The sequence below is a fragment of the Gossypium raimondii genome, chromosome 6 (genome assembly GCF_025698545.1).
Source record: "Gossypium raimondii isolate GPD5lz chromosome 6, ASM2569854v1, whole genome shotgun sequence".
In the NCBI taxonomy this organism is placed as follows: domain Eukaryota; kingdom Viridiplantae; phylum Streptophyta; class Magnoliopsida; order Malvales; family Malvaceae; genus Gossypium; species Gossypium raimondii.
This window is the reverse complement of record NC_068570.1, coordinates 39,690,859-39,716,764: the sequence shown is the minus strand read 5'-3', so window position 1 is coordinate 39,716,764 and position 25,906 is coordinate 39,690,859. Positions and strand designations below refer to the sequence as shown.

General features: G+C 32.4%; 2 protein-coding genes across 2 annotated transcripts; both read left to right on the top strand.

Moving 5' to 3' along the window:
• The first annotated feature begins 272 nt into the window (after window positions 1-272).
• LOC105774702 (uncharacterized) lies at window positions 273-1,934 on the top strand. Its single transcript, XM_012597264.2, has one exon. The coding sequence runs from the start codon at window positions 544-546 to the stop codon at window positions 1,858-1,860; it is 1,317 nt and encodes a 438-aa protein (XP_012452718.1). The 5' UTR covers window positions 273-543; the 3' UTR covers window positions 1,861-1,934.
• Window positions 1,935-18,579: 16,645 nt separating this feature from the next.
• LOC105773362 (uncharacterized) lies at window positions 18,580-25,208 on the top strand. Its single transcript, XM_012595160.2, has 18 exons — window positions 18,580-18,923; window positions 19,240-19,359; window positions 19,448-19,576; window positions 19,681-19,743; window positions 20,055-20,162; window positions 20,688-20,765; window positions 20,944-21,036; window positions 21,197-21,283; window positions 21,880-21,981; window positions 22,065-22,184; window positions 22,312-22,374; window positions 22,886-23,028; window positions 23,266-23,347; window positions 23,445-23,503; window positions 23,590-23,635; window positions 23,962-24,053; window positions 24,166-24,235; window positions 24,757-25,208. Exons 1-18 carry the CDS (start codon window positions 18,651-18,653, stop codon window positions 24,826-24,828), a joined length of 1,800 nt encoding a protein of 599 aa, XP_012450614.1. The 5' UTR covers window positions 18,580-18,650; the 3' UTR covers window positions 24,829-25,208.
• Window positions 25,209-25,906: the final 698 nt, after the last annotated feature.

Sequence of the window (25,906 nt, the reverse complement as noted above, 5' to 3'; positions counted from 1 at the left end):
ATTAATAAAATTAAATTATTTCAATTTTAAAAATTAATTTTGTCAATTTTGAAATTGAAAGAGTGAAAATATATATATTTACTTAATTAAATCAAGAGAGTTCTTTTTTCCTTAAGGCTTCTTTTATATATATTTGTAAGCATATGTTATAGATTTAAAATTTTATTTATGTGATGTAATCCTGTCCGAAACTATTTCATATTACCGTACTTTCTCTCATTTACAATAATATAAAAGGCAGTCTCGGGGATCTCCCAATTTTGCTTGCATTTTTGGTTCCCAATGTCAAACCTCAACTCTTAAAATTAATTTTGTTTTTCTTTTTGCCGTCACCACCATTAAAATCCTTCTTCTTCTTCTTCTTCTTCTTGTTCTTCCTCTTCTCCTCCTTATTCGCTTCTTCTTTGTCTTTGCCCAACGCCCTTTCATTTGTTCTCTCTTCCTTCAAACTCTGTTTTTACTTTTAATGTACAAATTATGAAATTATTATTACCACTATCTGCAAACACTAATTCAGATTAGTTTCTTACAACACCAAGGCCAATGTTTCAAATGATCAAACATCACCCATATTTCCACCATATTAAAAGCTCGGTCTTTGGCTTTATGTTTTTGTTACCCACTTCACTTTTTGCTCTTTCCCTTCTTCTTTTAGCTTGCAATGGCTTCTCTGTTTTTTATATTTATCTCCCTGGTTATATCAATTCTTCACCGGAACCCATCAAATTGTTGCCTGAGAACCTTTCCGGCGACAAAACGGTGACAAAGTTGGTGTCTTCAGTGATGTATGCTGTGAAAGAAGAGAATCCACCTGGTGTTTTAAAGACCCATTTATCTCTTGTTAAAAAACCAAACTTTTCAATGGTTCCCATTGGCAAGGCTTCAGTTTTTAAGCCAAAGCAGGCTCGTTTAAGCCGTCAGATATTGAGAACACTGGGCTCAGGGACAAAGCCAAAAGGGTTTTTTTCCTCTAAAGTTAAGACCTTTTTCCGGAATTCAAAGTGTAAGTCTCGGTTCTTCATGACTTGGATTTCACCTATCGAGTCTTTAAGTGATAGAGAATTGCTTGCTATTGAGAGTGTGTTTAAATCACACCCCAAAGCCTGTTTAGTCATCGTCTCAAATTCATTGGATTCTAAAAAGGGAAGTGTTGTTTTGAAGCCATTTTCAGATAAGGGGTTCAAGTTGATTGCTGTTCACCCTGATTTCGATTATATTTTCAAGAACACTTACGCTGAAACATGGTTTAATCGATTAAAGAACGGAAATATTAATCCTGGTGAAGTTTCTTTGGGTCAAAACCTTTCGAATTTGCTTAGACTTGCTTTGTTGTACAAGTATGGTGGTGTTTATTTAGATACTGATGTTCTAGTTTTAAAGAGTATCAATCGTTTAAGAAATGTAATCAGTGCTCAATCTATCAACCCCAAAACCAAGAACTGGAGCCGATTGAACAATGCCGTGCTGATTTTTGATCAAAACCATCCATTGTTGTTCAAATTCATTCAAGAATTTGCACTCACTTTCGATGGAAACCGATGGGGTCACAATGGACCTTACTTGGTTTCGAGAGTGGTTGAGAGGGTCACTGGCCGCCCGGGGCTTAACTTCACGGTGTTGCCACCGTCGGCGTTTTATCCTGTCGATTGGACCCGGATTCGAAGCCTGTTTCAGGGGCCTCAAAACGAGACTCACTCGAATTGGTTGAAGCTTAAGCTCGGGCAGATTCAAAGGCAAAGCTATGCAATTCATCTTTGGAATAGACAAAGCAAGCAAGTTAAAGTTCAAGAAGGAAGCATCATTCATCATATTATATCAGATTGCTGCATCTTCTGTAACTCTTTAAAATCAAAGTTTTAAAAGTATATAGAATAAGGATCATACGCCACATTTTCTGTCTTCCAAGTGTCTATCAATTTATAGTTATATGCAGATGATATATATACTTTTTAGGTTAAATTTCTTTTCATTTCACCATATAATAATAAAAAGAAAAAGAAAATTTGAAGTAAAAATATTATGAAAATTCTTGTACTAAAAGTCGGATTGTATTTTGTCTCAATTACTTAAAAATGGGTAAATTAGATCCCACATGTTAGATTAATGAACAAATTATTCTTTTGTTAAAATTTAATTCATGAAGCTTGCATGAGGTGCATACACTACATGTAATTGTTTGGTTATTCCGTCAATTACGTTTAGTTTTTAACATAGAAATTGATGATTTTTTAACCAAAAATAAAGATTAATGTATTTTTGATTTAATGTACAATTTTTTTATTTAAGTAAAATAGATAAAATGTAATCTAACTCCTAATATAAGGTTCACTAGAAAACATTAACTTTTGTTTTTACTAATTAAATTCAATATGCGAACATGAAAAGATCATTCTTTTCAACATCGACAATAATTGAGACATATGTTGTATTGCATTATATAGGTTAAGTCCTGTTTATTCCACCATTATACCGATGGAGAAAATTCAAAGAAAAAAAAAGAAAAAGGAGAGTATCTTCATAAACTTTGTTCCTACCTATTAATTTCAATCTTTGAATATGGTGTTAAAATCGTTTTGTTCATGTAATAGTACTTTCATGGATGATACGAGGGAATCAAACAATAATTGAGATTTGGGTAGTTTGATTGGTTGAAGAATATATATATAATGGTGGAGGTCAGTTCTTGAATAATAAAGCTTCGAAAGTGATTTCTCAGCTTCCAAATAATGTACAACACTCTATCATTCACCTTATTCCTACAGATATGTCAATTGTAACTATCATCCTTTTCTATTTTCGGAAAATCATGGAGGATTAAATTAATGGAATTTTTTTATCAATTGGTCAAATTTAAATCTTAATTTTAAAATGAATTATTTCTGTTAATGATATATTTTTTGAAAGATAAAAGTATTATTGAAGCCTTTATATTAAAATTTGGATTGCATTTACTCTCTTTATTAAAAAAGAGGTAAATTAATCTTTATACATTATATCAAAGAGTAAATTGGTTATTTTATTAAAAATTCATTCATTTCTATTGTGCATCTCGTGCCACATGTACATCATATTGACATATAGGAATCGGTCTTTAACAATATAAATGGACGAATATTTTAACAAAATGGCCAATTTGCTCTTTGATCTAATGTACAAGGACTAATTTGCTCATTTTTAAGTAGATGGATCAAAATGCAATCTAACTCTTAATATAAGAACCTTTATAATACTTTTACCTCTTTTAAAGATGATAGAATTTAAACTATAATCTCAAAATGGTTGATATGTTGAATTTTCCATTAAGCTAACAATTCATTGGGGTTAATGATATCTTTAGCATTAACTAAAATTAAGACTTAAAATACTATTCTTTACTAAAAAACTAATAAAATTAATATAAAATGATCTTTTACCAATTGAAGCGATATTATATCAACTCTTTGATGGGCAAATTAATCTAATTTTGGACTAGTAACCACAACGATTAAAAGGAAAACTAGATCAAAAATAAACTCATTATATAAATGGATAAAAATATGAATTTAATGATATTTCAAACATCAACTAAAATAAAAATAACAAAAAAAAACCCCTTATTTAATCGATTTCAGCACGAAGTAACTGGAAACATATAATATTCAGCAACTATTTAATTTAAATTATATGTTTATGATGTATATAATATAGTATTGGGTGAAGTCAATGTGTTGAGCAAAATGGTTGCTAGCTTCAAATGGGTTTGCGTCCATGAACGTGAAGTACTGACATTAATTTATTTTGTTTGAGGGTCATGGAATCTTCATTTAAACCGTGTTGTGAGCCCAAGTTCCATAGGTTTTAGGGAAGTTTGGGACATGCAAATCAAGTGATTTATCTACTTGTTAGAACGGCCTTTGAGTTGGTTTAAAGGGAAAAACTTGTTGCATGTATTTGTCTCGTAAGCATGATACTAATTGGTTTCTCTTTCTCAGCAATAAAATATGGATTCAGTTCTCAACAATTGTATATAAATCCAGACAATCGCTTTTTACAAATCATAAGATTCCAATGCTCCAAATTTAGATGAACCATTTAGCTTATGTCTTGATAACCAGTTTATAAATTCGGCTTGCATGGAGATTAGAATTCAGCTTGTAAAAATATAATCTTTATTTTAAAGGGGAGTAGGTTCTTGAATCTTCAATGAAATGTGTTGTTTTAGTCGGAGGTTTCATCTTCCATAGGGAGTGTTTTGGTTTATGTAGATATGACTTATAAGCTCACGAGAAAGATGTTGGTATTGTTAGAAATATTAATTATGCAAAGTGCACCTGCGAGGGTTGCATCATTAATATTTCTAACAATACTAATATATCTTCCGTGAGCTTCCAGGTTGTATCTATATCAATCAAAATGCTTTTTTTAGGAGACAAAACCTCCCAAATAAGACAATACCTTCTGTTGAGTGTCCCAAACCCAACTTTTCTCACCAATATACTTTATAAATTAATTATGATTCTATGTTATTATAATCTTATCCAATCGATAAATCTAGCTATGAACACATTTTTACTTTTTAAGAAAATATCCTTAAATATCACATGGAAACACAGAGAAAGTATCTTTATATATCCCCTCCACCTTGAGCATTGATGGCTTTTCCACGTGCTTTTTCTTTGTTTATTTCTTGGCTGCTAACATAAACTTTTCTCATTGAACAAAATATATTTCAGCTTCTTGTCTTATATCATCACTAATTAATGGTCTATTCACTGATTATACATATATTAATATATTAAGATTAATGTTAATCCAAATTTAATCATGATTATGAGATTACGAAGAAAAGAGACATTTTGATTGCAAAAGGTGACACATGCATGAAAGTTGATCATAATTAATGTAATTTCATCAGTTCGTATATAGATAAAGGATAGAGATGATTAATTGTGTTTAGCTCGTGTAGATAGATAGAAGTTTCAGTTAGTCGACCTAAATTTATATTTATTAATAACATACATTATATATTTATATTTAACAATAAAATTATAAATATTATTATAGTGAAATATACAATTTTTTAAATTTTAAAGAATTATTTTGAATAATAAAGTTATATTTTCGAGCTACATAAATTATTAATTAATTCACAACTTACACATAATAAAAAGAAAGAATTAGTGAGAGTTAATTGCAATAAAAGAAAAACAAAGTATAGGATAATTAACTATACTAATAATTTTTCATAAAAAATCTATATTAAAATGATAATTATTTCGGGTGAGGAAGCTACAGAAAGAGAAGGAAGAAAGATCAGAAATCGGTGCCAATATATTCGATTTTAGATCTATGTAGGGTACCAAAAGTGCTTTTTCAGACATGCATCAAGACTAGGGGTGAGCAAAACTCGATTCGACTCGAAAAAATCGAAAAAAAATTCGAATTTCGAGTTAATCGAATTATTCGAATCAACTCGAATTTTTTTTTCGAATTTCAAGTTCGAATCGAGTTGAGTTTTCGAATTCGAATAACTCGAATAATTCGAATAATTCGAATATCAAACTATAATAATTTACATTTTTACCCTAAACTCCCAAACCTTTTTACTTTTCCCTCAAAACTTTTACTCCTTCCCACTTTTCCCCCAAAACTTTTACTCCCCTCCCCTCCCAACCCCCCAATCTACCCAAAATCTATTTCCCACCAAAAATTTACTCTCCCATTTACTTTTTCTCAAAATTTTACTCCCAAAAACCCTCAAAACCTTTTATTTTCTCCCAAAATTTTTATTCCTCTCATTTTTCCCTAAAACTTTTATTCCTTCCCATCCCACCTCTCATTTACCCCAAACCTCCACCCTTCAATTTTTTTAATATTTTCCTCTAAAATTTTATTCCCCATTTACTTTCCCTCAAACTTTTATTCCCAAAACTTTTTATTTTTCCCTAAACTTTTACTTCTCACCCTTTACTCTCAAATAAAAATCAAAATTATCCAAAAAAATCACTAAACATAAATAATAATAATTTTATTTATATCTACTATTTATATTATTAAATTAAATTTCACATTTTATATTATTTATATTATTGAATTGTTTAGTCATATTGAATATTTATATTAAAATTGAATTATTAATTATGCCACAAAATATTCGTGTTAAAATTTTATATTGGTATCAATTTCACATTTTATTTTTAAATAATTTTATTAAAAATCATATGTTTACATTTAATATATTTTTAATTCCAAAATACATAGTGACAAGAATTTGAAGATAATTGAAACAACTAAGCAAGCAAAGAAGCTAACCAAGATATAAAAAAAATTAATAAATAAATTATGAGGTGATGAAAGTTAATAAAAAATTTGATTAAGGTGGACAAATTTTATTACGATGGGTGACAATGGTTACAAGAACCCAAAATTAGTTTTTAAAATTTAACTCAAACAAATATATTCGATTCGATTCGATTCAAGAAAACTTCAAATAAAGTTAGGATGATAAAATGAGATTCGAAAACTCGATTAACTCGAAAATTTTCGATTCGATTCGATCGAATGCTCACCCCTAATCAAGATAGGCAAACGGAGTTGCCCACATGTTGGCTACAGAAGGCCTGAGAAGGGAAGAAATCACTTATCTGTTTAATGGAGTTCCTCATTCTGTAGCGGATTCGGTGGATGCAAATTGGCGATGGATGAATCCGCCTAACTAGAGTGTTAAACTAGCTTTATTTGATCAATTGTTTTGATATAACAAACAAAAATGTTTTTGAATAAATTTAGTTTTTGAACAAAGAAATTATTAAGTTCAAAGCATAAAAATCATTTCAAGACTTCCAAACATCTTAGAAAATATTTTGAACACTTAGAAATTTTGGGAAAAAGTTCAAAAACCGTTTTAAACCCTTGAACTTGATTGAAACAAATTTAAATCGATTGAAAACTACTCACTACAAGAAGTATCGATATTTTCCAAAAAGTATCGATACCCATATGATTTTTTATCGATACCAAAGTTGCTCACTATTTTAAACAAAAATTAAACAAATGCAAAAAGTATCGATACTTTTCAAAATATATCGATACCTATTGAATTTTATCGATACCATCTTTTTATATCGATACCACTTTTGCATTTTGACTTGATGATTTTTCAAACATTTACAAAAAGTATTGATACCAACTCAAAAATATCGATACTTTTTATCGAGTATCGGTAAATGGTCTTTGGTATCATTGAAAACCAAATTTTACAATTATTGAATCAGGTATTAAATGCTACTAGTATCAATACTCGTAGAAAAATTATCGATACTTTTTGTTGCAGATGAATTTAATGATATGATATTTTCATCCCCAACGACTTTATTTATTTTCTCAACAACCACAACGGTTGGAATTGAATTAGAGGGCGGCCTTTTCGGTATATAGTATACTTATTTTGGTTATAATGGCATGTATAGGTTAACTTGACTAATGTTGGCATGTAAATATTTTTTTTATGATTAGCCATTGGAATGGCTTGTGTTGGTACAATTTGATATACATATATATATGAATGTGGCCGCAACAAAATTAATATATGTGTGGGTAAATGAATGGAAATGAAATGTAAATTGAATATACATATGATAATTTAATCAATAAGGCAAGTTTATATACTTGGTTGTGTGTGATATAATGTTGTGTTTAAGACTTGATATTGGCTAGACTTGAATGTCTTGTATTGGTTTGTGAATGTGTTAAAGTGATAATGTAGGTGGAAAACAAATTGGGTGAGAAATAAGGTTTGAAAATGGCTTATTTCGTCCATACGGGCAGAGACACGGGCGTGTGTCTCAGCCGTATGTGACACACGGCCTCACGCATTGGCATGTGGTTTGGCAATGTGTCCCCTGCATCTTTAAAATTGCAAAATAGAATGCTCAAAATATCCACACGACCTAGCACACGGGCGTGTGGCTTTTCTGTGTGACTCAAGTCAGAGAGCACCCTAATTTGGACACGGGCTGGGACACGGCCGTGTGCCCCTATTTCTAATACCCACACGGCCTGAGACACGGGCGTGTCTCTTGACCATGTGAGACACACGACCTGGCCACACGGGTGTATGTCCTCTGCACCTTGGAAAAATTTTGAGATTTTGTGAAAATTCTCTGAGTACCCGATTTAGTCCCAACTTGTTTTTAATGCATATTTGGGCCTCGATGGCTCATATAAGGGACTAAATGATTGATTATGATTAGTTTCTGATATGAATATTTAAATGATATTAAATATCTGTTTTTGATCTGTAAATTTTAGTAATGCTCCGTAACCCTGTTCCGGCGACGGATATGGGTTAAGGGTGTTACAGAGGTGCTTGGTTGTCATCTCACTTCACGTCAAAAAACTTGACTACGTTTAAAAAAAACAAAAAAATATATAGATATAAATAAAAGTATATATTAGGTATGATCATTTCGCATGTTTGATTAAGCCTAAATTTAGTAAAATAATTGAATTTGATATACTGTTCAAGATTTTATAAAATGCTTATTGATTGAGTTTAGTAGTTGTTTATTTTTTATTCACCTAAATGTTTGTAGTATGCTTGACTAGGAAAGGGGGTTTCGATCTTGAAAAGATTTGACGAATTATTTTTAGTAGATACCATGCTTGGGGACAAGCATCAGCTAAGTAGGGGGATTTTGATAGCAAGATAAATTCGTATTTTTCATATATTTATTTTTGGCTAATTATCAAATAAAATGCTATTAAATTTGGGTTTTTCTTATCAGGAATAAAGTTGGTGTGCTGAATTCAAACTCTTGCAAAAAGGGGCTAAATTGAAACAAAAAGCAAAGAGAAGGGCTTGATTCAAAGACTGAAGATTCAAAAATGACTGGATAATGATTGAAGAGTTGAAGATTTTTTTTTTAAAGTGGTTGGATAAAGATTGAATGATTTTTGATAGTATTACAACTCTATAATTAGTTTAAATTCTAATTTAAATTTGATTTTTAAATTTTGAATTATTTAGTGATAATATTTAGTGATAATATTTAGAATTATTTAGTGATAATATTTAGGAAAAATCTAGCTAAATTTTAGCACTAAAAGTGTGTATAAATACCTAATAACTACAACCAATTCAACACACACTTAGCTTTTGGAATTAATAAAAAATTTCTTTATTTTTCTTCCCTTTCCAACCTCAATTCCCATACCGTTTCATTCATTCTTTTTTTTTCTTACTTTAAACCTTTTTGGTTTAATTACCTTCCAAGACCCTTTCCCTTTCCCTTTCCCTTTCCACTTTCCATAATTCCATTTAAACCATTTATTATAATTCTTTTCATGATTAACTAAACCATTTTTTAGTTTTAGCCTGAAATTTGCTCCAACAAAACAATCGTGAAATACAAACCCGCTCAAAAAACTTCTAAACGCAGTATTTTCTATCTTTCCGATATATGGGATAGTACAAATTCGTCCTTTAGAGTTGATTCAGCTTCGATTCAAAAAGTGCACGTTGGGTTGGAGTTGTTTGGCGTACAGTTGGAAAGTCGAATTGGTCGTGTTGTGTTCGAATTCCTGCGAACAAATTGGCGTGTCTAGGTGGGAAAAGCCAGTTGGATTCCGTCAAGGGAGATAGAGATCAGATTTAAACGACTCACGTGGTTGAGGCCGTTGATTCGAGTTGGGCTTTTCAGATCGCAAGGCTGTCGAAATCTTAAATTGCGTACACGTGTATCACAGTTAGAAATTTGGCAAGAGTCAGTTTGCAGGTCGTACCGAGATTGACTACATAAGGAAAAGTTGGCGATTGAGACATTCTTGGTCGCTATAACTAGCTTATTGCTTGGAAGGGAAAATCTATTTCAAGGATCGATTCAAGATTGGAGTACACCGAGGCTAAGGCTAAGCTTAGAATTATTTTATTTATCCATTTATTTTATTTTCTTAAATTTAATTTTGCATTTTCGAATATGTTTTAATTTTATTTTTCGTATTTCTTTATTTTATTATTTTAATCAATTTAACCCCCCCCCCATTTTTATATTTGTTTTCAGCATTTCTACGCACAGGTTGTAGGCACGACTATGACCGAGACATCAATTTTGGTCACGAAAAAAGGTGAAATTAGATAGCCAGTCCCTGTAGATTCGACCCTACTGCTCTATACTGCTAATTACTGTTATTTTGTCATAGAAATTTATATTTGGTGATTTCGACGCCCGTCAGAAACCTTTAAAACGCCCAACTCTAGAGTAAGAGAAATCCTACTGTTGCACCCGACAACAAACGAGATAGAGGTCCACGTCTCCAACGACGGTTCGCTCAGACCGAGCAATGCATTCAACGAAACACCACCATTGGCTCCCAGTCACACCATTACTAATCGTACAGATCTAAATTACCAACCTTCTCCACCATCATTCAAGTTTATAATATTACAAATTTTCAAGTTTATAATATTGAAAAGAGGTGAAAAATATGGGACCACATTCAAAACATCTCACGCTAAAAAAACACAATTTATATATATAACTTATCATTGTAAAGTTGAGTTATTTTTGTAAAATAATAATTTGTTTTCTTTATGTAAAAAATACTTTGAACTTTATCATAACACCATTGAATATCACTATTTGAATACATTAAATTAATAAATAAAACAATTAAAAATAATGTAGAAATTTGAAACTATATGAAAAAGTGAATGAGAGTGAATTTTAAAAATAAAATTATATATAATAAATTAAATAAATATGTTGTAAATTAACATTATAATGTTATATTACCTTATTATTATTGATTAAAATGATCTTTGATATCTCTCCGTGTCATTGTCATTTGAATATGATTTAATATTTTCTCTTGAAATAATCTCATTTTTTTCAAATTATTTTTATAGATGTCACTTGATTGAAAATGTTTAAGTATTGTATGTTATTTATAGTGTCAAATCTTGATTTGAATTTATATATAATTGCAATGCTAATAAGTGATAATTTATATAAATTAATAGGGTAAATTTGGTGAATATGTCATTTTTAAAAAATTAGGAATTTAGGCTAGTTTTTCCAAATTTAAGAAAATAGGTTGTTTTTTGAAAATGTGACAAAATGTGCCCTTAGGCATGTCTACTTTTAAAAAAAAGAAAATTATTTGTAATATGTTGGATAACGGCTAGTTCCAACGGTAATTTGATTATTTCCCAACAGTTACTTTTCTTTTCCATATATACCTTGCCTATTTTCATTTTTCTCATTCAATCCTATTCTGTCAATTCTCTTAATCTCATTCAATCATATTCTCTCAACTATTTTGTTCTCACTTTTCTCAAATTCTTCTTCTCTCAATTTTCTATTTTGTAATTTCTTTTATTTTATTTGATTTTCATAATTTTAAAATTTTTAAAAATGTCAATGCCTTTATTTTGTTTAGATCACAAACACATTTTGTATGTTCAATTACAAACGGTAAGAAAATATTATTACATTTTTTTTATTTTAATTAATATATTTATTAAGTTATTAATATTTTTTAAAAATATCATGTTTATACAATCAGACCAAAAGATTGGATTATCAAGACATATATACACAATTTAAGTGTGAGGGCACTGCGTGTTATTGAACAACACTTAGAAGAGGTGGGATTCTTACACGTGTCCTGTATGCTCGGTGGGACTAAATTGGAACCCACACTTATCAATACTTTGTTAGAAAGATAGAGACTCGAGACACACACATTCCATCTTCAGTGTAGTGAGTGTACGATTACACTTGAGGATGTGAATTACAACTCACTTTACTGATTGGTGGTCTAGTTGTTATGAAGGTAGTGCGCATTGGCGATTGGAGCGCAATTCACCACCAACTATTAGGCAAGGTGTTGAACAAGTTTAGTGGTAGCCAGATAGAAATGAAATGGTTAGAAGACAATTTCTCCCATCTCGACAACTCTTCTAGTGGTGTTGAAAGACAACAATTCGCTCGAGCATTTATACTAAGGTTGATCAGAGGCCATCTAATGCCATATAAATCTTGAAATCTAGCACATTTTACCAAAAGATGTGTCAGGCAATTGAAGCACAGAAAATTAAAATTGGTGGTTGTATACTCCTTCAGTCATTAGCATGGTATCGCTTACCATTTTCACATCCCCGAGTAAACTTCCTTTATCAATTCCCACTCATAATAAAGTAAGATTTATTTAACAATATAGTTATCATATTATTATTTTTCATTATTATAGTTTTGAAATAACATATTATTTGAATAGGTGGAACAATGACGTGAGTCATGTCGGTATACTGAACAAGCTCAAAGATATGCGGTTATTGTTAGATCAACAGTCAAACGCTGAGGTTAGTTTTTGAATTTTTCAATTATATAATAATTATGCAAAGATTTGAAATTTAATATTAGGTACGTAATAAAATTTATAATTTTGTACTGTAGTTGGGATGGATGTCATACTCTGATCCGAGAATTCCAGAATGCATCCCAACCAAATTTTTGATAAATCACAATATTTGGCACGTCAAAGTGTCATTGATAGTTTTTGTAATGGTTGAGATGCATGAATCTAATCGAGTGATGCTCAATGAACTTCATAAGATTGACTTGCGAGGAAGAACTAGTGAAGATTGTTATAAATTCATGCCTAGTATATCTATATTTGGGAACATAGGTATATTTTCATACCTATGTGTGAACCAATTGTCTAACTAGATTTGGCGACGTCTTCAAATTACATGACATGATTTAGACTTCACGGTTAGTCATATTTATCACCGGAGAAGGAAAATAGTAGACAAATTCATTGTAGAAGGTCAACACGACCCGACATAAGGCCACGATCAGGAGTACATGTGTCGAGTTCATCATCATCATCAAATTTAGCCCCAAATTCTTTATCAATGGGTACACCTCCTCTCGATCAACATGCTTCATATTTTTTTAGTACTTTTACTAGCCTCATGTTTTTCACACAAGCACCACATTATGCGCCATCATTCTTGTAACAACACAAGTATGTAATTCTTGTAACAACACAAGTATGTGGAGCGTTATTTCTTAATTGTCCAAAACTCCATCTTTTTTCTCACTGATGCCATGATTTTCCATAAATATCTATTGTCATGCATTGCGCACTTCGCCTCATATTTTTTGGCTCATGATTTTGTAACATGAAAGTTGACCTCATGCTTTATTCTATACCACTTCATTGTAGCAACAAAAGCATCTTTAGAGGAAAACCCCATTCCAACTTGTAAATCGTCGAATTTTGTAGAAGAACTTGGGTAACCTAATCTTTTATAAGGAAGTTTTGGAAATCCTCTTAACATCAAGGTCGACATTAAGCATGTGGGTGGAGGTGCATATATCGTAAAATTTGGTTCCTCTAGTATTGTCCGAACCTTTACCGTCAGAATCACTCCTTTCAATAGGAGTGACCTCTGGTTCAAAAAATAATGCAATTTTTGAACCATTCGACCCAGATTCCCGAATTGAATCATCATCAGTTTCAGATTCCTCTTCATTCTCAACTCCCTCTTTGTTCTCTTTTCTCTCTTCATTCTCAACTTCCTCTTCGTTATCAACCCTAGTTGTATGGCTAGGGTTGAATGTCCCTTCGCTAGTACAAGTTGTAAAGAGTATATTATTCGTTCTCGTCAACCCTATGTTAAAACCAATATTACCTACAAATTGCCCACCCTTGTAACTTGATGGCTGACCTGCTGCTAATTGTAGTGCTAGTTTAGATACGTTTCGACATTTAAGAAGCTTGTTTTCCAGGTATTTTAGTATTAATTATTTCATTTTCAGTATTTAGTAGTTTAGTATTAAATATTAATAAAACAAGTGTTTTTACACAGTTTTGAATGTCAGTGACCTATTAGGCCGACACGGGCCTAAGGTAGTTCTAATTTGTGTAATTGAGTGTGTAGGACACTGAATTTAGGGCCAAATGAATGTGGGGATTTGAGACGAGTGATGTATAAACTTTCCAAGGCGCGAAAGCATGACAAGGATTTCCAAGCCCATAAAATGCATGTCATGTCACGCCATAGCTTATGTATGGCACGACATAGGACCAACGTGGAGCCCAAGCATTTCAAGACTATTTTCGTTCGCACAATCAACTTTATGAGAAGACCTAGGATGTACTGAAGGCCTAATTCAGCCTGCTAATACTTCTATAAATAAAACCTTAAGGGTTTGATGTAACTAAGTCGTCTTAGATGCATCCAAAAACCTTCGTAGATTAGGAGTAGGATTTAGACTTAGTTTTCTTTTATTTTCTTAAACATTTTGTTCTTTTCTCTTGGAATTGATTTTGATCTAAGATTTCTTTTATTCAATCGAAGCTATTCGATTTATTTTCCTTTACAAGTGGCGATCCTTGTTACCCCAATCGAGAGATTTCTTACTCCACTCTTCAATCGACATCAACAAGATTATTTTTTTAATCTCTTTTCTCTTTAGATTTAATTTTATTTATTTACATGTTTATTTCAATTGAGGTTGAGATGACGAATAAAACCACGAGTAGCTAATTCCCTTAGGGGAAATTAATGAGTGGATGGGGAAATGGTTAACGGAGGAATAAGGGTTTTCCTACAAAATTTGTTGGTATAAATTACGTCTTCTTAAAATCCTAGGCTTGACAACCCTAGGAAGTAATCAAAGGTTAAACGAGGCCGAGAGATAAGTTTGCCAAGTAAATCGTAATTTATCCTAGTTGAGAAAGTGAGGTATGGAGATAAACGAGTATTAATCAATCAATTAATTAGTTAGAGGCCGAAAGGTAATAATTGGTTAGTTAATAGTTAATTCACCCTAAAACCTGAATTCGAAGTTAATTACAACCCTTGAAATGAGTTAATCTTCCTGACTGATTTAATCAATTTAGTCATTTGTTTATTTTATTGTTTATTTATTTTAGTTATTTAATTTCTTATATTCATCTCTTTTATGATTTATCATAATATAAAATTTAACTATTACTATTTAGACTTATTATTGTAAAGAGGTTTTCAATAGATTTAATTCATCATCCCTTGGGTACGATCCTCGGAACACTTCCATGTGTTCCATTGTAACACAATACTATAATACAATTTGACCCGTATACTTGCAGACACCGCTGCTTTAATTTCATATATATTTAGGGTAGTATTTTTCAATCAAACGTTCGCACGTTTGGCAGCAGTGAATATCATATCTACATAAGTGTTTCCAGCATAGAACATCAGCGTTCAGAAGTAACCCCGAATATAAGTGAAATAAAAAGCACTTGGGGTCTCCAAGTTTGGGTTACCAACTAACCCTGAATATATGCCAAAGTTGAAATCGAGAGCTAAAACCAAGGAATGCCTTCCCATTGATGTTACGACATTTCTTGATAGGAGCTTCGTAACAACACCATGAAACCACCGTACAACCGTGTGGTTGGACTTTCTGCTTCCTGTTCTTGAAACAAATTTACTGGAACTATTGTCGAACTTGGACCACCTTCCTCAACATCGACAAAGTGGAAGTATAACTCTAGTAAAGCATTTCCACTAGAGCAATGTATATCGAGAATTATGTCGACATCCATGTTGCCTTTGAGCTCAAATATATCATATCTAATAGGGTTCAGTGACATTAGATATCTATATTTCAAGCTTGAAAGTATCCTCTTGCTTGAAGCCAACACTTTCTTTCTAATTCTTAACCGAAACTCGTTTAATTTTATGCTTCGGTTGAAAGCTAATTTTGTAAATTGAGCTGATACAAAAATGATCCCAATATCAATGTCACAAATTTAACTGTTATAATAAATAGCAGCTCTAATTCATCTACTCATTTTCGCCCAAAAAACATGTTTCACATGTTTAAAACAAAAACATTATATAGAAAAATAAGTATTCATTATCCAAATTCGAACAATGGCACTTACTTGAACTAAATTACTTTGTTGAGTCAATTTTTGAACTTCAGATTTTTAACATCAACAATTTTCTCCTTATGCAATCTCCTTATAAGAACAATCTACTTGAAATTTAACTATGAAAACCTCTCCATAAAATGTCTTCATTTTATAGGAAACTCTAACATCAAATATGAAACATAATTTCAAAATATTGAAAACGATTGGATATGACAAGTCAAAAAAATGTTTCTAACAAAAAGCATCTTTTTGAAAAAGTTTTTAAAGATAACATTATTATTGGCCACGGAAAAGATGAAATGAGATGTGTGAATTTTATCCCAATTATTCTTGGATTTCAAAAATTTTATCCTGAGATTCTCGAATTTAGGGTTAGGGTCACGATTTTTAAAAACGTGTTGTGGGAGACACGTTTCAATTGGGATAAAACCTCTCTTTGCAAGAGGCGATTTTGCCTTCTATCTCCCTAAAGGGTTTATTTTACCAATTTTCGAAATACTGACCTAAAACTTTAAAAGTTTTTGTAAAATCGAGATATATCCCTCATTAACCCAAAATTAATAATCATAATTTATTATTGACATATTTTATCTAAAAAGGTAGGATTTGTGCTCGAGTAGCTTAATCACTAATTAATTAATTTAATTCTTTTTTATTTAGGATAAAATCATGAAGTTATCGAATGAATAAACTTGCTTAAGTGTATTAAGAGTTGTTAGATATTATTATATTTAAATTATTAATTATTTTTAATTTAATATTATGATAAAATTAAGAAGTTAATTATCACATTAATTATGATTTTATCAAAATAATTAGGCGTTATTTTACTTCTTAAATTATTATTGTTTTTAATAGGGACGTTAATCATCACATTAATCCTTAACTTCCTAAAGTGCTTGTTTAATTATTCATAAATAAATTATTATTAAGATTTTATCTAAATAATTATTATGTAAATGTCAATTCTCTAATATAGTATAAAATAAATGGTATTTTTGTTGATTCAAAATTTTTCCAAATTTGTAATTTTTTGAAGAGAAATTCATTAATTTATTCAATGAATAAGACCATACAATTCGAGGAAAAAAATAACAAACACCCATTGTACGCGTTAAAGGACAAGCTCCATCAACACAACAAAAGCTTCAGCTTCAGCATTAATAAAACATTATGGCACGTTGACAATTGGTTCTATTACAACTCAAGCACAACATATCAGGAGTGATTGCAAACACTTAATACAATAAGGAAACAACCCCGGATGGTCCAAAGCGGCGGGCATAAATCAACAAAAGAATTGAACATCCACTAAACTAAAGGGGACGGTGACAAAACCAACCCTAAAATTACTCGCAAAAGTAAGACTACATGCATAAGCAATACCAAAAAGCATACTATAAGAGTAGACAAAAATTTCTAAAAGTGAAGACTTATTAAATAATGAAAAAAAAACAAAAAAATATATAAAACTTAAGATAACACGAGTTCAAACCGAATCATGAAATCATTTATTATTCTGAAACTCTCAAAACAGAAACAGATTAAGAAGTCAATGAAGAGCTACCCACTTTCTAAAAGAAATTGACGGTGGTCGGTGGTGTTCAACTATTATAGGCACTGTCATCTATCCATCACAAATTGTAAAGACAACAAAGATACCCACAAAATAGAATTGTAAACTGAAAAGAGAGAAGACGCATGGAGTGAATGTAAGAAGAAAGAAAAAGAGGGTTGCTAGGCAGGAGAAAAAGGCAGGCGATAACTAGCCCGAAGGCTAACACCGTCGCTAGGCAAAAACAAAAAGAAACAAACGATTTGGAGAAAAAAAAGGGTTTCCCAAACTCGTACTTTATATATATTATAGATAAAAAATTAAAATTAATAGATAATGAAATGTGCTTGTGTTATGAACTTGGACTTTAGTTGAGCTAGTCTTGTGGCGTTAGACAGTAAATTTACTCGAAGTTGAGAATTCTAAAATATTCAAGAGAGTTTTGAATAATTTTTTTCAATTGCATTAATAATTCAAGTGATGAATGATTCAAGAAATGCCTTTATTTATAGTTGAGCTCATCTTGCATCAAAAGTACAAAGTAAATTATATCAATGGTTTACATTTAAACCTATCTATAATTAAGGGCATATTTAAGGGATAGGCAGAGTGGCTTTGGTCCCCCAAAATGAAAATAATGCAATATGGTACCTTTATGAACAATGAAAATTTAAGTTAATATATGATAAAATTACACTATGGTCTCCAAAAAATAATTTGTTAAATCCATTTAAAATGATGAAATTAAAATTAATAAATGATAAAATTTCTTAAAAATTTATAATTTAATTCCGATTTCCTGTTGATATATAGAGTGATAAAAAAGTTAAAACTCTATTACTCATAACATATAAATTATTGGAGTGTTTGTTGAAGAGTTTGATTTCTTTCTTTTTAAGTAGCGGCCCAACCGGGCCTAGGAAAATCTGGAACTTATATTTCGGTAAATACAAAGGTCCATTAAAAATTAGGCGGAATAAAATAGACAACTTCAAAGCCCAACTTCTCTCACGTCCAACCATAACTATATAAAGGCCCAGCTTTTGTCACGTGCGATTATATCCACACGTGGGTATCCCTCTCTATATTTAGGCCTCCCTTTCATCTTCCCCATTTCCCACTCGCTCTCGAAATCAAAAACCCTCGCCAATCCATTCCTCGGATTAAACAAAGAGAGATGACCGCTGAGATACTCCCCAACCAGAACGGCTCCGTCGTTTACAACGGAGATCTGAATAAGTCTAACTCTAACCCTAACCCCATCTCTAACCCTTCCGCCGCCTCCAAGAAGTCCCGCGAGAGCGAACGACGTCGTAGAAGGCGCAAGCAGAAGAAGAATAAGAGTAAGAATACCTCCCACCAAGAAAATGACGCCGCAGACGGTCCCGTTTCCGAAGCCGGTGACAGCGACGCTGCCGAAGATGGAAAGAAGAATTCCGATCAGCAGCAGGTATCCAACTGTTCCCCCCCTTTCTTTTTTGTGTTGAGATTTCTATGTTTTTAGTGAATATCGATTGTTTCGTCTGGTTTTTGCATGTCTTTGTGCATAATACAAGTTCTATAGTGACTTAAGAATTTTCGATTTTCTTTAGATGGAATAGAATTGAGTTTTTATTTTTGGGTTTAACTGTAGTTTGAAAATTTTCTTATGGCTATTTTGTTATTATTGTTTTCTTAAATTCAGCATATTTCACTCTAATCTTACATAATGCAAATTGCATTTGTTTATAAGTAAACTAAGCGTTTTCTTTTGTTTGACACTGTAGGTAATGGAAGAAGTTCAGGTAGAGTACGTTCCTGAAAAAGCTGAGTTAGATGATGGCATTGATGAGGAATTTAGGAAGGTTTTTGAAAAATTCAGCTTCTGGGAAGCTGCTGGTTCTGAGGTAAAATGAAATTCAGTTTTATATGATCAATTAATTTTCGAATTTCCTTGTTAGTTCTCTAAAGAAACTTGTAATTCTATTTTTACAGGAGACTGACAAGAAGGACGAGTCTACTCAAGATGCTGATGCAAAGAAGGGGGCTGATTCTGATTCAGGAGAGGAGGAGCAGGATAATCCACAGAAAGAGAAAGGTGGCCTATCAAATAAGAAGAAGAAGGTTTTTGGTTTCTCCTTGTATTTTCTGAGATTATTTGTGTTATTATATGTAGTTCATTTTGATGAGACTGAAACTGAAAATGCTTGTTTTGATATTGTTGACAGCTGCAAAGGCGGATGAAAATTGCTGAGTTAAAACAGATTTGCTCAAGGCCTGATGTTGTAGAAGTATGTTTTCTCTTACTGTTTATTTGATGTTTGCTTCTTTTCTTGTTCCTCTCTTGTTTATTTTTAAACCAGTGTTAAAACAAATTTATATTCCAATGTTGAATCAGAGCACATTTGCTATGAATTTTTTATTTTTATTTTTTGAAATGAAGTTTTTTTTTTCATGGCTATTAAGGGATCTTATTTTTCTAATCTTTTGTTATGAATTTTGTCATGCAATACTGTTGGAATACTGCGACTCAAATGGAGAATAATGTTCACTTCTGTTTTTATAACTCAATAGCTCATGATAGATATGATTATTTTGTCAGGTTTGGGATGCAACTGCTGCTGATCCCAAGTTGCTGGTGTTTTTGAAGGCATATCGAAACACTGTTCCTGTGCCAAGGCACTGGTCTCAGAAAAGGAAATATTTGCAGGTTAGTAATTTTTGCATCCATGACGATTAATATGGGTCAAATATGTGTTCATGGTTCATAGGCATAATCTTTAGTGAGTGATCTAGGAAGACGGTGAGGGAAGATCAAGTCGATAAGGCTTCTCTTATATGCATATATGTGCTTCTTGCAGGGGAACAGCTGAGACAACCCTGGAGCCTGGACTTATAGGTGTTTTGCAGAAAGGACTCTTGATTGATTTCTCTTATATTATGACTGCTTTTTGGGTTGAGATATAGTTATTTAATAAGGTCTTCTGGTAGTAGCATAACTTGCATGCTAGATGGTGGGGGGGTATTTGTTCATTGTTAAGGTGCTAATTAATCTGTTTTGGATTTTCAGATGCCTTTCCATTTGTGCTAAATGCTCGGGCTAGATCCATCTAAGATTTATTTATTTTAAGTGATCTGAGTTGGATACAGAAGCTTCCTAGCTGTTATTGTTAATAATTGTTATTATTTGGGTTTGTTAACTTCTGTAACTCATCACCTTGTGGATCCTCTGTAGGGGAAGCGCGGTATTGAGAAGCAACCTTTTCAGCTTCCTGACTTCATTGCTGCAACAGGGATTGAAAAAATTAGACAGGTAAATTTAATTCATTATAATAGCAATTGTGTAATGTCTTGGGAGTTAATGTCAGGAAAATCTATCTATTGCTATAAAGTAATAAATCGTTTTGAATGGATAATGACCTTTTTTCTTTAACTGAATGATTCACTCTTGTTCTCAACTTGTCTCTTCTACTTCTCTTTTTCTCATTTAGGCTTACATTGAAAAAGAGGACAGTAAGAAGTTGAAGCAAAAGCAACGTGAGCGAATGCAGCCAAAGATGGGGAAAATGGATATCGACTATCAGGTTTCTTGGTTCATTGATTCTTTCTTTTATTTTTGGAGGTTTGAATTTTGTTTCAATCCATTTTAAGCTGTCATGAAAGGTTACTTCTAATCCTGTCATTCCTTTCTGAAATTTTATTGTTTTGCTCTTGTACTAATGATGTTCTGGCTTATGTTTTTAGGTTCTTCATGATGCATTCTTTAAATATCAGACAAAGCCAAAGCTGACAACTCATGGAGATCTCTATTATGAAGGGAAGGAATTTGAGGTACTCTCATGCTATTTCTACATCGATATTAGGTTTTATCTTATATTTCCTCAACATAAAGAATGTGTACTTTCCAATTAACTTTAGATCGATATGCCATTGTACAACACAAGGCTGTACGCTGAATTCTTAAGATTATAGGGGCATTATAGAATAACAGTATACTTCAAATTTTGCTGATGATAGGATCTTACACTGGACCCTAAGGATACAGTCTAAGCTTAATTTAAACCAAGAAATTTTGTTTCATAAAACCTTTGGGTTACATAAACTGGACTTCACAGTGAACTTGTCTTGACATTTTTGTGGAATAAATGCTCGAGAGAATACACATCATTATTTTTATGTAGTCTTCCGTTGCTATTCCAGTCTTGTGTGTAAATTCAATGGTCATCTAGTTGACACAGTAGCTTGTTGTTTTGCTGAAACAATCAACCTTTAGATGTATTACGAGTTGCAACTGGCTATTGTGATATACCTGAATGAAATGATTTTGATACTTTTGTAATTAATCTTGAACGATTCGTGTCTAATGATTAATGTCTTTCAGTTTTTTTTTTCTGTGGTCTTAGATTAATAGTTTGTTTGGAATACAGGTAAAGTTGAGGGAGATGAAGCCAGGCTCTTTATCACATGAGTTAAAAGAAGCTCTTGGTATGCCAGAGGGTGCTCCACCCCCATGGCTTATCAATATGCAGGTTAGTTTGGTTAATGTCAGTATTTTTTTTCATCTGGTGTCTGAATATTATTGGTGTTATTGAATGGCAATTTTTGCTTTCAGAGGTATGGTCCTCCGCCATCATACCCACACTTGAAAATACCAGGGCTAAATGCACCTATTCCTCCTGGAGCAAGCTTTGGTTATCACCCTGGTGGTTGGGGCAAACCTCCAGTAGATGAGGTAAGCCTCTTTGAAAATTTCTGTGTTCTGTGTGTTCTACTAAGCTTGAAAGCTATCTTTAGATGAGGTATGTTGTTTAATATCTCTTTATTTAACTTCCTTGCTTTTTCCAACTTATTGTCAATAGTATGGACGGCCTTTGTATGGAGATGTATTTGGAGTTCATCAGCAAGAACAACCTAACTATGAGGTACTTCCAAGGTTTTAATGCAGTTTTTTATTTTTTTATTTTGGATATTCTATTTTATAGCTTGACTAATATGCTAACTCTTAGGCTTTTAGCTTGTGTTATGTTCCATCATTGGTATTAGTCTCGTGCGATTAAATTTTACTGAAATGGGGTAAAAATAACTATTAAGGGAGAAGTAGCATCTTAACATTAAACTTGATCCACATAAGTACCCTCACCATTAATTTCTCGCTCTAGGAGTTGAGCCGCTTCAAAAGATTGTTACATTGCATTCTACATGGCAATCTCTAAATTTTTGTCAAATTCTTTGAAGCAAATAGACTTTGCTGGTAATATTCCACTAGGAACATTTTTCAAAACCTTTCTTGGTGTGGGTTGTGTACTCGCCATTTGTGTTAAAATGAAGAGTAGTATTGATAGCTTCAAATTTTTTGGATTGAACTTTTATTTCTTGAGCCTATGATTTAATTTTGCACTTTTTTATTCCTTTGTATCTGATGATAAAATCCAGGAGGAGCCTGTTGATAAGTCTAAGCATTGGGGTGATTTGGAGGAAGAGGAGGAGGAGGAAGAAGAAGAAGAAGAGGAAGAGGAAGAGCAGATTGAAGAAGAGGAGTTGGAGGATGGAATCCAATCTGTCGATAGCCTTTCAAGGTAGTAACATTCTACCATATCTTTCTGTTTAGGATTGTAATATGTTTTACTGCCAAAATAATCTGGCTGGGTGCTTTATCAGTTTGGTTTTTACTGATTAATAGCTGTGATTGTTCTATGTTAGTGGATTATTAACTATTTTATTGATGACTAATTTTTCCCTTTTGACTTCAGTACCCCCACTGGAGTTGTATTAACTATTTTATTGATGACTAATTTTTTCCTTTTTGACTTCAGTACCCCCACTGGAGTTGAGACACCTGATGTTATTGACCTTCGTAAACAGCAGAGAAAGGAGCCTGAGAGGCCTCTTTACCAAGTGAGTTTTGTATTTGAAACTTTGCCGTCTGCAATTGTTATTCATATCTCCTGTATATTATTCAATTGATTTTCTTCACATTGCTTCGTGTTTGAAGGTGCTTGAAGAAAAAGAAGAGAGGATTGCTCCTGGGACTTTACTTGGCACAACTCACACGTAAGAATCTGATTTGGTGTTTTTTATTTGTTCCTATAGCTTCAAATCTTTGACTGATATCATGAAACTTGTTTTTTTCTGTACAGATATGTGGTTAACACTGGCACCCAAGACAAGTCAGCAGCCAAAAGGGCAAGAGAAATTCCTATTTTTTGATTATGTAGTTCTTTTCTGACTAAAGTTGTGCTTAGACTTGGAATAATATCCCGGTTTGCTACTTTAGGCTATCTCTTTTGAAAAACTTTTGGGCCATTTGCAATTTTTCCTGCTATAATAACGCTTGGCATTTGCTAGAGTTTCATCACCAGACATAGAGATAAAGTAGCAGCAGTTAGGGATTTTTTAACTCCCAATCATTTGGGTTGATGGAATGTTACTCAATGCCCAAATCAGATGTGTTTTTAGCCTGAAGTTGTTGAAAATAGTTTGGCATTTAATTGTAAAATCTGATTTTGCAGGTTGATCTTCTGAAGGGTCAAAAATCTGACAGGGTGGAAGTCAGTTTACAGCCAGAGGAGTTGGAAGTTATGGACAATGTGTTGCCTGCAAAGTAAGTGGGAGTCTTGAAATTTTACCATCTAAGTATATGTTGTCCCCAAAGTTTTTTTTTGGGGTACAACCCAAAGTTCAATCTAGTTCACTCACTTCGGTTGATTTCGCAGGTATGAAGAAGCTAGGGAGGAGGAGAAGCTACGCAGTCAGCGTGAGGACTTTAGTGATATGGTGGCTGAGGTAAGCCTTAGTGGAGTCTTTTTGATGAAATATGGGGCGTCTCCAAATTCATCCATCATCATCATAATAATAACAATAACAAAAATTTGTCTGCTTCAAATATGATATTATCTAAGAAATAGCTTATGTGATTTTTGGCCAAAACCCACTACTGATTCCTTGGCAAGTATAAGCAATTAAAGTATAGTGTTCAACCTTTGCAGCCTTCTCAGTCATTTAGATCTCTTAATATGTCTTTATGTTTGACTATGTTGGATTAATTAAAGCCTACTTGAACTTCCAGTCTGTTTGTAAAACATTTGATGTGCTTGCTACTGATTTTCTGATTTTGTTATTTGATTTAGCAATGGAAGATATATATATTTATGTATGTATGTTTCTTGAAAACACTTGATATTTTGGAGTTGATTTGGGTCAAATATTGATTTAACTTGGGATAATGGGATGCAATGGATAATATATGGTTGGGCTTGTATGATGTTATGCCTCGAAGAATTGTTAATTACATGTAATTACTGCAGAATGAGAAGAAAAGGAAGCGAAAGATGCAGGAGAAAGAGGGAAAATCGAAGAAAAAGGATTTCAAATTTTGAGCACGCAAGATTCTGTTGGTGGTGTCAACATGAAGAAGCAGCTGACTTACCATTTTCCGTGGAGAATGAGGTCCTTTTTAACGTTTGTGCTGGATGTGTTGTACTTGATCCGATTTCCCGTATTAACTTGTATGCTGTATAACTAATATATAAAGATATATGCCAATCTGTCATGATGATACATATGATTTCCCCTGGCACTGCTTCCTACGCTTTTTGACGACTGGGAGTTTTGCCGACCGATTCTCCTATGTTATATAACTTGTCGAAGCCTCAAAAGGTGTTGGGTTGCATTTGTATCTGTAGAATGAGTGCCTAGTACTGTTATTTTCCCATTGATTCGACATACTCGTTACAATAGAGGTGGAAATTAGTTATAATCGCAACGTGTTAGCTCAATCATCAATAAATCTATCGATTGGTTGAAAATAAAATGTAACTTGCTTGCCTTCCTGTGGGATGAGGTGTGTTGAGAATATCTGCATGCTAATTGGCAATGTGATGAGTAGTAATAACGAAAAGCGTAGAGCCCATTCTTTTTCCTCATGTCTTTAATCTACTTTTTAGAAAATCGATGAATCAACTCCAGTCTATGAAGGAAGAGATCAAGTCAGGATTTGGGTCTTTTTTTGAAGTCCTGTTAGACATGAAAATCGACCTTTGCCCATGCCCAAAAGTAGCTTTGATTTCATTTGATTATACAAGGGATCCTAATCATCATCTATCTCTAACAACCAATTTGCCTATATTAGACTTCCATATTTTATTTTTCACCCTCTTCGCCGTTAAGGAACCTGATTCAGATTAGGAAGTGGGGACTTTTAAGACTCTGTCAGGTCATGGAATTATGTACCTAACTATTGGAATATACTATTAAAGAGTAAACTATTAAAAAAGTTATTTTTATTTATCTTAGGTCATATTTTAGTTACTTATGTTTGAAATGTTATGTTTAAATCATTGAATTGTTAATTTTATTCATGGTGTAACGGTAAGCTGACGTTGATATGACATATTAAATAATCATTTCAAGCAAAAAATTAGGTTAATTTATACAATCGATCTTCATATTTATTCG

Coding starts and splice junctions, on each gene's coding strand:
- LOC105774702 (XM_012597264.2), top strand. CDS start 544: ATGTTTCAAATGATCAAACATCACCCATATTTCCACCATATTAAAAGC.
- LOC105773362 (XM_012595160.2), top strand. CDS start 18,651: ATGACCGCTGAGATACTCCCCAACCAGAACGGCTCCGTCGTTTACAAC. Junction 19,360..19,447: donor GGGAAGCTGCTGGTTCTGAG/GTAAAATGAAAT, acceptor CTATTTTTACAG/GAGACTGACAAGAAGGACGA. Junction 23,504..23,589: donor TTACTTGGCACAACTCACAC/GTAAGAATCTGA, acceptor TTTTCTGTACAG/ATATGTGGTTAACACTGGCA.